At 36.3% G+C, this 12,373-nt stretch overlaps 1 protein-coding gene across 5 annotated transcripts in view; it reads right to left on the reverse strand.

Annotated features, from left to right (window-relative positions):
• Positions 1 to 12,373, reverse strand: part of CARMIL1 (capping protein regulator and myosin 1 linker 1) — a 382,099-nt gene that overhangs the window by 63,124 nt on the left and 306,602 nt on the right. For all 5 annotated transcript variants that reach the window (XM_020986870.2, XM_020986868.2, XM_020986867.2 and 2 more), the window contains 2 exons: positions 7,984 to 8,112; positions 6,866 to 6,997 (listed from right to left, as the gene is read on the reverse strand). In XM_020986870.2, coding sequence (XP_020842529.1) covers positions 6,866 to 6,997; positions 7,984 to 8,112 — 261 coding nt within the window. The remainder of the gene's footprint in view (positions 1 to 6,865; positions 6,998 to 7,983; positions 8,113 to 12,373) is intronic.

Genomic DNA, 12,373 nt, shown 5'->3' on the forward strand with positions numbered 1-12,373 from the left:
TTCTTCAGAGTTGTCTTGGATCACTGTATTCTTCATGATCTTTCTTATTAAATTTTCTATCCCATTTGGCTGTTCCAAAATCTTTTCCTCTCTCCTTATACTCCTACTATACCCTCTTTACCCACTTTACAGCTATGAACCTCCTCTCATACTTTAGTGGAAAATTGAGGCCATTTGCTGAGAGCTCCCTCTTTTCCCTTCATCATCTTATTACCCTTTAATAACATCCCAAACTATATCCTGCTTCATTCCAGTTTTTGAAGAGTAGGTAACCTTTTTGGTTTCCATTCCTGCCTAACATCTCCAGCAGATTGCTTCCACTGCCATCCCACTCTCTCTAATCTTCAACTGCTCTCTATCTACTGATTTCTTCTCTGCTGCCTTCAGCTGTTGTTGAAAACCATCCTTGAAAAAACTCTCATTTGACTGTACATTCTCAAGTCCCCTCCTTCCTCAGCTAAACTCCTTGAAAAAAATTACTGACATGTCCTCTCTTCTCACTCCTCTTCAACCTGGCTCCCTATCTTATCATTCAACTGAAAGTGTCTTCTCTAAAGTTATCAACCATCATTTATAGTTGCAAAATTATTCCCCAATCTCCATCTTTGTTGATCACCTCCTCTTGGGCATTCTTTCCTTTCTAGGTTTTTGTGACTCTTCTCTCTATTGTTTTCCTATCTTTCTGACCACCCCTCAGTCTCTTTTGCTGGATCCTCATCAATTTCATGCTCTCTAATTGGAGAAAGTTCTCCAGTGTTCTGTCCTAGAATCTCTTTTCTCTCAATATTCTCTCACAGGGATCTAATCAGCTCTCACGGATTAAAGTTCAGCTAGCTCTATGTTGACAAGTCCCAGATATACATATCCAGCTAAAATCTCTTCTTATCTGAGCCCCAGTCTCATAACACCAACTGCCTATTGGATGTTCTCAACTGCATGTAGGCATCTCAAACTCAACATGCCCCAAACTGAACTCATTTCTTCCACACATGTCCCACTTCTGAACTTTTCTATTGTGTAAAGACTACCACTACCCTTCCAGTGAGCCGGGTTCCAAACCTTCATCTGATCCTTCACTCCATCTTAATTATCATAATTAGTTGTTCTTTTCCTTTCCAGCTCTACATTTTCATTTCTGACCTCTTTCCTCCACTACCCTACTTCAGAGCTTCATCCCCTAATTGGTCTCCCTCCTGTAAGTCTCTTCCCCACTCTGGTCCATCATTTTTTACATCTGCCAAAGTGATATTCCAAAGTGCTGATGTCACCACCCAGACACTAGAGGCTACTTATGACCTCTAGGATAAACTCTTCTTTGGGGCACATAAAAAACTCATCATAACTTGATTCCTACCAACCTTTTCCATTTTCTTACACATTACTCTCCTCTACATACTCTATAGTCTACACATACTGGCCATTTGTTATTTCATACAAATCTCTGGTTCCCTCTTCCCTGCCTTTTCCCTTCCTGTCCCCCATACCTAGAATGCTCTCCCCTCCTCTCCTTGGATTCTTAGATGCCCTGAATTGACTTCCTTCTGAATGAACCTGGTCCTGGTCCCTTTAGCTGTAGTACTTTTCCTATAAGGTTACCTTCCATCTACTCTGTATGTAGCTTATATGTACACACACACACACACACACACACACACACACACACACACACACACACACACATTTTTCTTCTACTACATCATAAAATCCTCAAGGGGAGGGACTGTTTTTCTTCTTTATTTGTAACTCAGTGCTTAGCAAAGTGCCTAACAGAGTAACAACTTAATAAGTACCTTGAGCTTAATAAGCTGTAGGCAAGTATCTGAGTTGATTATGTGGCTTAAACAGCATGTACCAAAAGTGTTAGTGCAGACCTTGTCTACTACCTGGGAACTAAATGGTGACACTGAACTGCTACTTGACCTTACAAGGACTATCTCCTCTTTTCTAAAGAGGTAAAGAACCTGTTGCTGCCTTGTAGGGAAATAATACTTCTCCTAACGTTCCTTTGATCTCGGCCCAATGCTGATACAAGTTGGAACCTGTAATTATAGGCGTGGGAGAAGCCAAGGAGAGGTGGGGAAATGAAGGTGAAACCCTGAAGTCATTAGTCCCTCTTCTGGCATTCCTGCCTAAGGACCAGTCTAACAGGTAGCATTTCTACTTCAAGGGCAATTTCTAGAAGAGTAAACGGTAGAACTGAAATTCCTAATTCCTGACATGGAATTAGGAAACATGGGATTTGAACCCCAGCTAATACGATATCTAAACCTCAAAGGATTGATGTGAGGAAACTGTTTTGTAAACCTTAAGGTACTAAAGACATGGGACCAAGTATTAACTCATCCACCTCATACTCTACACCAAAGGCCTTGTCCTGATCCTCACTGTAAAGGACAGCTACTATGAGGCATTCATGGAGTAAGGACTTTTCTTGAAAACAAAGATGAACCTGTCTTCTGTGTTTTGTAGAGCAAAAGACTAACACAGCTCACTCCCTTCAATGTGCCTTTGCTTTGTGAAAAAAACAGAAGACATATGAGGTAACTTTTTACGCTCTGTATGTTTCCAGGAGTTATTAAAAATCCATGGAGAGTATCCAAAGATTTGTGTGCTTGCTTAAGGGATAGGAGAGAAGCTGCAACAAAGAGCATTCTACTCTGGAGATAAAGAAGGTAGAGCAGAAACCATAGCTGCAAGTAAGGGATAACATTGGAAAGGGAAGAAACACAAAGTCAATCCTTGGGATTCCTCAGAAGGGGAGGGAGAGGGAGGTAGGAATGATCTCTTAGAGGCTAAAGCCAATGGCCTTTTCTCAATACTTATTCTTGACTTTTTTTGAAGTCTTTAACACTTTTTGATCACACTCTCCTTGATATTCTCTTTTCTCTAGGTTTTCAGGACACCACTATCTCCTAGTTTTCCTTCTACCTATCTGAATTCTCCTTCCCCATCTCCTTTGGTGAATCGTCACTCAGATCATGCACCTCTAATCTTAAGTGTCCCACAGGGCTCTTTCCTGGCTGTCTCTTTTCTTCCTCTTTGCTACTTCACTGGGTGATCTCATCAGTGCTCACAGATTTAATTACCATCTCTATGCTGAAAATTCTCACAACTACCTATCCCACCCTTAACCTCGCTGATGACATCTCACATGTCCAATGGCCTCTCAGATATCACAACCTGAATGTGCAGTAGACATCTTAAACTCAAGATGTCCAAAATGGAATTCAATATCTTTTCCCCTAACTGCACCTCCCTCCCTTTCCTATTAGTACAGAAGGAAACACACTCTTCCCACAACCTAAGTATCATCCTCAACTTTTCACTATCTCTTAACCCTAGTCTACATTCAATCTGTTGCCAATGTCTGTCAATTTTACCTTTGTAATATTTCCCAGATATGGACCCTGACTCCAAGTGCAGGACTTAGAGTCAGGAAGACTCGCATTTGAATCTTGCCTCACACTCTTGCAATCTGTGAGACAGTAGGCAAATCACTTAACTTCTGCCTCAATTTCCTAGTCTATAAAATGTGGATAATATTGTTAACAACTTTACAGGGCTTTGTGGGGATCACATAAGTTAACATATACAATGTTCTTTCTAAAACAGCTACTTAAGTGGTAGCTATTATTATCATAAGTCAAGTCCATTTTCAATTCAATTCAGTTAAATAAGCATCTATTAATAACTCGATATGTGCAAGGCACTGTGTTACTGCAGGTGCTGGAAGCACAAAGAATAGAATCTATATTAAAAGTCTGATAATTAGATTTATTTTGTCTGGATTGAATTGTCACTAACAGATGTTATAAACTATGCATTTCCTGACCAAAAAAGCTCCTGAGAATTGTGTAGTGCCTAGTAATGAAAATGGTTTAATATCTTAACTCTAACATTTGCCACTATACAGCCCAGTGTATTTGGGGAAAGTTAATGACTTTTACCTTATGCACTTAAACACACACACACACACACACACACACACACACACACACACACACACACACTACACCCTTAAGTGTTTTAGAACCTCCTTAATATAAAGTGAAGAACCATTTGCATTAGAAAATATATAATGTGAAAAATGATCTGATTACTGAAATCTCTTAGCTGTACTAGCTAACATTTGCCTTTTTGCTACCCATGTCCTACAAGTCCATTTTTCAAATCAACTTGAAATTTACTAGAGAAATTTTTTCATAGATTAAACATCAAATGGGATCAGAAATTTCTGATTTTAAAACAAACTCTAAAACTCAAGTATCTCAAAGGGAAAAATGAAATTTTCCTTATGTTTAAACATTTAGGTTGTATTCATTGCTAGTGAGTGTTAGAGTCAGTGTTAGTAAGGAGGAAAATATAAGAGATGGAGAAGAGAATTTTTTTTAAGGCAATTGGGGTTAAGTGACTTGCCCAAGGTCACACAGCTAGTAAGTGTCAAGTGTTTGGTCTGAGGCCAGATTTGAACTCAGGTCCTCCTGACTTCAGGGCCAGTGTTCTATCCACTGTGCCACCTAGCTGCCCCGAGGAAAGTTTTAAAAGCACAATGTGAATCACCTTAGTCCTGCAATGTTTGATGTAGAGAGGCTAAAATACCTATCCTAAAACAAGAATTTCCTCATACTCACTGCCAACTTTCTCGTACTGGAAAAGGATGAAAACCCTGCTGAATAGCTCTTTTATGCTCTCCTCTTAAAAAGGAATTTTTGGGGCTACTAGGTGGCACAGTGCATAGAGAACCAGGCCTGGAGTCAGGAGGACATGAGTTCAAATCCGGCCTCAGACACTTGACACTTACTGAGTGACCCTGGGCAAGTCACTTAACCCTGATTGCCTACAAAAAGGGGGAAAAATCAACAACATGTGGGAATTGAACTAGATGGTCTTTGATGTCCCATCCTGTTCTAATTCTGCAATCCTACCTTGCTCATACAGGACACTCCATCTTGTGTCTTGATCTAACTTTCATGCCTGGAGAGTGTTCTCTTCTCACCTCAAGCTCTTAAAATTTCTAGTTTCCTTCAAAACTCACCCCAAGAACTACTTTTTTTCCCCTTTTTGTTGAGGCAATCTGGGTTAAGTGACTCGCCCAGGGTCACACAGCTAGTGTCAATTGTCTCAGGTTGGATTTTAACTCAGGTCCTCCAGATTCCAAGGCCCAAGCTCTATCAGCGGCACCACCTAGCTGCCCCTTCAAGAACTACTTTCTACATGAACCCTTTCCTAATCCCCTTGACTGAGAGTGCCTTCTATCTCAAAATAACTGTCTTGTATCATTTTTAGTTTCATTCTCTTTCTCTCTCTCCCTCTGACTTCCTCTCCCACCTTTCCTACCCCCACATCATTCTTCCCTTTCCCCCCCCCCATATTTATGTTCTTTTCCCTGATATATGGTAAGCTCCTTGAAAGCAGGGACTATTTCACCGTTGTCTTTGTATTCTCATTGCCTTGTATAATGTCTGGTCTGTAGAAATGTGTGCTGGCTGACTGAATAAGCCCTTTCCCTATGAAATATGCCACCTCTTGGAATAAAGCTTAAAAAAAAAGGCAGTTAAGCAAAACCAACCAAAATTTCAACCATGTCTGAAAGCATTTGCTCCCATATCTTGGGGAGGTCAGCACATTTTCTGAATTCTTTTCCAGGGACAAGCTTAGTCATTGTAATCATAAAGCAATCAGTTTTTATTATTATTATTATTATTATTCTGAAAAGGATGTTCTTGATGTTGTGTTTTATGTTTTTTAAAAATGGACCAGTAATCCAAAGAAGACAGAATCAAGGTGACAGCTCTTCAATGAAGAGAACTGTAGAGCTCTTCCACTAACAATTAGGTATCAGGAGAGGTAACAGTCCTGCTACCACCTTTCAGCCTCTGCCCGAAAAAAACATTTAAAACCATACTCATTTTTAAAAGCACATCTGAAAATAACACACAAGAATCTGCCCTTATTATATGTAAAGAGGATAGGGGTTTTAACTCCTATAAAATCTGCATTTTCTCCCTCATTAACTTTTTTAATTTACTAAAGGGAAAAAAAGCAATTAGAATATTACACTATTAGTCTTGTTTTGCCCTAAATCTTCATGTGTAGGAGCAATCTGATTCCTCAGGGTAAATGCTTTTAGAATTTCAGATGGGTGTGTAGAAGGAATACTTAACCAGGTGAACAAGGCAAAGAAAGGAGCTTTCTAGATGTATAACTCCTCCAGAGTTTCTTGTGCTAAGAGATTAGGATACTATTAGGCTCAAAGGCAGAGAGGTAAGCAAGGCTTGTGGATTATTCTTTCCAGGTTGCAGGAAAAGTTGACCAGCATCCAGAATGGTGTAACTGCAATGACTTTTCTGTAAAGACCTTTAGGGAATAGGAAGGGCACCACTGAGCACACAGTTACCATTATAGCTAAATAAGTGTACCATGACAGGAAGAAGATGATATTTAGACTCAGAGAACCTGTGTTCTAATTCTAACTCTGTACTGCTACTTACCCTATGTGACCTTGTGAAAGTCACTGAATATCATCTCCGGACCTCGGTTTCCTTATATGTAAAATGATGTTTTTTTGGTAATCTACATTCTAAAAAGAACTAGCAGATATAACTACTAAACCCCTGCTGATGATCTTTAAAAGAGTGAGAAGAATTGGAGAGGTACTGAAAGATGGGAAAAGGGCAAATGATGCCCAAATTTTCAATAAAAGGAAGAGGGTAGAGAATGAAAACAATCAAACAATGAACTTCGTTTTGATTCCTGGAAAAATTCTAGAACATATGCAATATTTTATAAAAATTTGTTTTTCTGTTACTACTATTATTATTCTTACTATACCTATTACTAAGATGAAAAAATAAGTAAGCTTAACCTTTAATTGTTCATCCACAACTCTTGTAACTTCTCCAGCCATTGATTCTAATGTCTCCTCAATTGGACTGGATGATAAACCATTGGCTCTGACCCAGGATGCACCACCAACATGGTATAGATTAGGTAGCAACTGAAAAACAAAGGAAAATAACTATTTAGTGGTCAAACAAAATAAATAAATATCAAACCTAGAAACCTAGAATTGTATATTTGTTAACCACATGGCTTATTAGGAAGAAAAATAATTCAACATTTAAGGTCGATCTGTGAGGGACAGTCAATTTTTTAAAAACTTTTAAAAATCAAATATTTAAATATTTTTCAATGAACAAAAATTGATTTTCTCTCCTTCCTGTCCTCCCCATTGGAAAAGAAAAAAGCCTAAATTTCAGAGCAAGTATAAAATAATGACTCATAGTTCAATCCATGCTCCACTCTACCACATTACTGGGAAAAATTCTAATATAGGTAAAGTTCTTCCTGGGGAAGGTTGGGCAGGGGTGAGATGCTATGGCATAGGAGGCATGATAAAAGAGTTCTGGGTCATAGTGCTTTTTAACTCTATCACTAACTTAATATGGAACTTTGGACTAATCATCACTTCTCTGATCATCAGTTCCCTCATTTACTAAGTAAGAGGGGTTACTATACTGCATTTTTTTCTAAAGGCTCCTTCTAGCCCTGAAATTTTACTATGTTCTTAATTCTCAGAAGAATAATTTTCCATAAATCTTTGGTACAAACTAGAGTTGACTCCTAATTAATAAAGGACTGATTATCTAGTCTGTAGTTCATATACACCCTTGGGATTTTCCTCTTCCATCTACATTTTATCCATTTTACACTCATTAGTTAAGAGAAGACAATAGACATCAAACAGGTCAAATGTGATTATAATTAGTGACTGAAAAAAGTCTACAGGAAAGACGATTGAAATCATTTGCTACAATGAAATTTTGGGATTATTGCTAGATTTCAGTTATCCATGTAAGCAGAAGAGCATTTCCTTATCATCATAAATAATAAAAAATTGGGTATACTTTATAAGGTCCTTATACCGTGATTAGCATTGTTGTTTTAACCTAAGACTTTAATATGGCTTGGAGTGAAGCTTACCGTTTTGGAGTTCTTAGCATCCCGCATAAGCCTTTCTGCTGATTTTAGGTCTTCCTGGATGGCGTCCCCACCACAGTTGCGTAAAGAGTTGAGATGGTCTTGTACTTTTACACATATTCTGTCAATCATCTAATTGATACCATGAGGAAAGGAAATGATAGCATACACCAAAGTTAGCATAACCAATATTCAGATACAACAAATAAACAAAACACCACAGAATGAAAAAGAAAAGGAAATCAATGAAGTAGAAGTACAGGTAAACAGAATTTCCTAGATAACAAAAACATCCCGATGTTTTAATTTTTAAAAACAGAGGCCCCCTCCTCCTCCTTCCATATTCTGGCCTGAGTAAGGATGGTATAACAAATGAAACTATTTTTCTTTGATCATTCAAGAACTTGCAACTCCTCTTCTTGGAAGTCTATCATAAGTCCCTTAGTTTTTTTTTTTTTAATACACTCTTCTTCCTTAAATAATCAAGTATACATGTATATTGTTGTTTGTCCAACATTCTTGAAGAGAACCATGACATCAGGAAAGTGATGTCATGACTTGCAAGTGAATTGGATTTAAGTGAGGGAGGGCTGTGCAAAGTCACCAGCCTCACTCTGTCCTCCAGAGCAATCTGGGTCAGTGGCATGTTGGATTCCTACCCTGCCAGTCTCCCTGTAGAATTAGGATTCTTTACAGCTTCATCTTTGTAGCCTCAATGATAGAACAGTATTCTGCACATATTTCACATTTATAAGTGATTAAACAGGATTAAGCAGGATGAAGGGGAAGAAAGATTAGGTTTAATAGAAGATTCCATTTAGTATTCAGTTTTAGCATATTAAGATAATAACATACCTAAAATTATTTCTTTTCCCCACTGTAATATACCCTTCCTGCCAAATTAACTATAACTGAATCACTTCCAGGATATTCTAGGATTTTGTTCATATTTAAAATTCAATGAAAAAAAATTAACAGACTGCTAAAGCAGGCAATGATGAACAAAAAAAAAGATAAAACTTCTTCTTTTCTACATATGTATTTATTTAGGAAAAAACAGTAATCAACACCAAAATCCAGCACAAGCAGTACTCTAACTGTGTTTCTAAAGATTCTATTCCATTTTGCAACAAACTATTAGTTTGACCATTCTTGTTTCTTTTTATGTAAAACAATTCAAGATTAGTTTTGAGATTTGTATCCTATCTGATAACTCAGTTACATACCCATGAAGCAAACGTTTATAAGCCAGTGAGAGTCTCTACACTGAATCTCACTTTGTTGTATTCATTTTGAAAGAATTTACAACAGGCAGGAGATGCTTGAGGAGCAATGGTGAAGTGCCCTCCTAGCCTCTTCCATCTTGAGGCAGGAGATATTTAGGGAATGACTGGTGCCCAATTCTTCCCCTCACCCTCCCACTGGAGGCTGGAGACCAGGAAGGAGACTCATGGAGATCAGGCATTGGTATTTGTGCTAAAATTTGAAGTTATTCAAAGAGGTGGAGGTTAGCAAGGAAAGAATCCTAGCCATGGGGAGTAGCCATGTGAAAAAATAGAGAGACAGGAGATAAAATATTTTATACAGGAAACAATAGGTTGAGCAATTTGGAAGAATGTACATTGTGTGAGGTGAATAATGAGCAATCAATCTAGAAAAATAGGTTAGCATCACATTGTGAAAGGCTTTAAATGCCAAATAGAAGTGTGTTTATTTTATCCTAGAGGCAGGAGGGAGCCATTAGAGCTTCTTGGACAGGGGAGATACATGGTCAAACCGGAGTCCTAGGATCTGAAATATGCCAAAGGCTGTGAGAATAGAGAGATATAAGAAATCTTACAGACTATTTACTTTGTGTTTCTACTCAATGAACTTCAAATCCTGATTGTTATAAAGTCATGATTCTTCATAAATTCCAAGAATGGCTTCTTTTTTTGCAGCAATTTTTGTCAAATAGTGAGTACTTACCCCAGTAAACTGGAGTCTTTGTGTTTTTGGAATTCTAGGGTATTAGATGCATTTGATTCTGCTTACTGTGTACCTAATCTGTCCACCAATTAATCTTGTTTTTAACCACTAATACACTGTTTTCGTAATTACTACTCTGTAGTACAGTGTAAGATCTGGCACTGTGAGGTCCCTTTCATTTTCACTTCCTTTCATTTATTGTTCTTGAGATTCTTGACCTCCTTATAATAATAGCTAACATTTATATAGAGCATTTACTCTCTGCCAGGAACTGAACTAAACCCTTTATAATTATGAATTTTGTTATCATTTTTTTCTAGTTTGACAAAGAAATCCTCCGTACGGAAGTGAATAATTAAATTACTTTAGGTAATATTATCATTTGTATTATACTGGCTTGTACTAAATATGAGCAATTTGTATTTTTCCAATTATTTGTCTCTATTTCTTTATAAACTGTTATTTCTAGTTGTATTTATGTATTCTTGCATGTATCTGGAGTAGACTTCTAAGTATATTAAACATTTGGTAATTAATTTTAAGTGGAATTTCTCTTTCAATCTCTTCCTGTTATGATCTATTGTTAAATAATAATGCTAGTAACTTATTTGTGGTTTTATTTTCTGACTTGAAAATTTGCTAAAGTTATTGTTTCAACTAGTTTTTAGGTGACTCTTTAGGGTTATTTCAGTATGCCATTATATCATCTACAAAAAATGATAATTTTATTTCTTCTTTACCTATGACTATTTTCACAACTTTTTCCTTTTCTTATATCTATAGTCAAAGTTTCTAGTACTATGTAAAAAAGAAGTGATGACAGACATCCTTGTTTCACTGTTGAATTGACTGGAAAAGACTTGTGTATCTCTTATTTGGGAGTTCTTCGTTTTAGATATATACTATTGTCATGTTTTTGATTCACATGCTTTAAAAATTATTTTTTTAAAAAAATTTATTTTGTTTGCATTATTAAACATTTATTTAATTTTTATTTATTTTATTTAATTTTTAATTTAATTTTAATTTATTTATCCTTTCCACCATGCCCCCCTTACCAATTGAAAAGGCAAGAAATAAAATGCACATTATACAGATAAAGTCATGTAAAACACTTTACTATTTGCCATTTTAAGGAAACACTTTATATTAAGATAAATTCCAAACAAGAATGTGACCTAAATAAAAAAAGGTCACATCTTAAACAAACTACAGAAATATGCAAAAAGTAACAATAATATATCAGATTTATGGAGAACAGAAAAATGGGTGACCAAAGAAGGAATAGAGAGGGGATCATAGAACATAAAATGAATAATTTTGGAATCATAAAATTTAAAACTTTTTTGAGCAAACAAATCTAATAAAGCTAAGATTAATTGGTAAATGATTAGAGAAAAATTTTGCCGCAAAGTTCTCTGATAAAGGTCTCATTTCCAATATATACAAAGAATAATTGGAATTTATAAGAAAGAACCATTTCCTAACTGATGAGTGGCCTAATGATATGAATGTACAGCTTTCAAGGGAAGAAAACAAGGGTATTTATAGCTATATAAAAAATGCTCCAAATTACTACTAATTACAGAAATACAAAATAAAGCAAGTCTGAGATTTCACCTCATATCTGTCAAAGTTTCAAAGATGACAAAAAAGGAAAACGATAAATATTGGAGGGGCTGTTGGAAAACAGGAACACTGAGACATTGTAGGTAGACCTGGGAATGGGTATGATTGTTCTGTAAAGATATCTGGAATTTTGAATAGATACTAAACAGCACAAGCCCTTTGACCCAGCTATATTACTAATAGGTTTCTACCCAAAAGATAACAGAGAAAGAGAAAAAGGTCTTTAATGCACAGAAACATTCATAGCAGGTCTTTCTGGGATGGTAAAAAAGTGGAAATTAGGAGGATGCCCATCAAATGACAAATGAATGAATAAATTGTATTATATAAGTGTTATAAAGTACTATTGTGCTGTTAAAAATGAAGAAAAGGATGATTTCAAAAAGACACAAAAAGACTTTTATAAACTAAAGCAGAGTGATGTGAGCAGAGTTAGAAAAATTTATGGTATAAAATCAGTATTATAAAAAAGGAATAACTTTGAAGACTTTTATAAACTGAGGAAGAATGAAACCAACAGAACCAAGACAACAATTTATACAATAACACTTTATATAAAAACAAAAAATTTGAAAGTTTCAAGAATTATGATGAATACAGTGAACATTCATAATTCCAGAGGACCAATGATGAAACATCTTATTCATTATATAGAAGCAAACAATTTAGAATTGTGTGTGTGTGTGTGTGTGTGTGAGTGAGTGAGTGAGTGCATGTGCGTGCGCGAGCTTGCTATATACAGCCATTGAGGGAATTTGTTTTGTTCAACAAGGAATATTTGCTGGAAGAATTTGTT

The sequence above is a fragment of the Phascolarctos cinereus genome, unplaced genomic scaffold (assembly GCF_003287225.1).
Source record: "Phascolarctos cinereus isolate Bilbo 61053 unplaced genomic scaffold, phaCin_HiC Scaffold_4;HRSCAF=312, whole genome shotgun sequence".
NCBI classification, from domain to species: Eukaryota; Metazoa; Chordata; class Mammalia; order Diprotodontia; family Phascolarctidae; genus Phascolarctos; species Phascolarctos cinereus.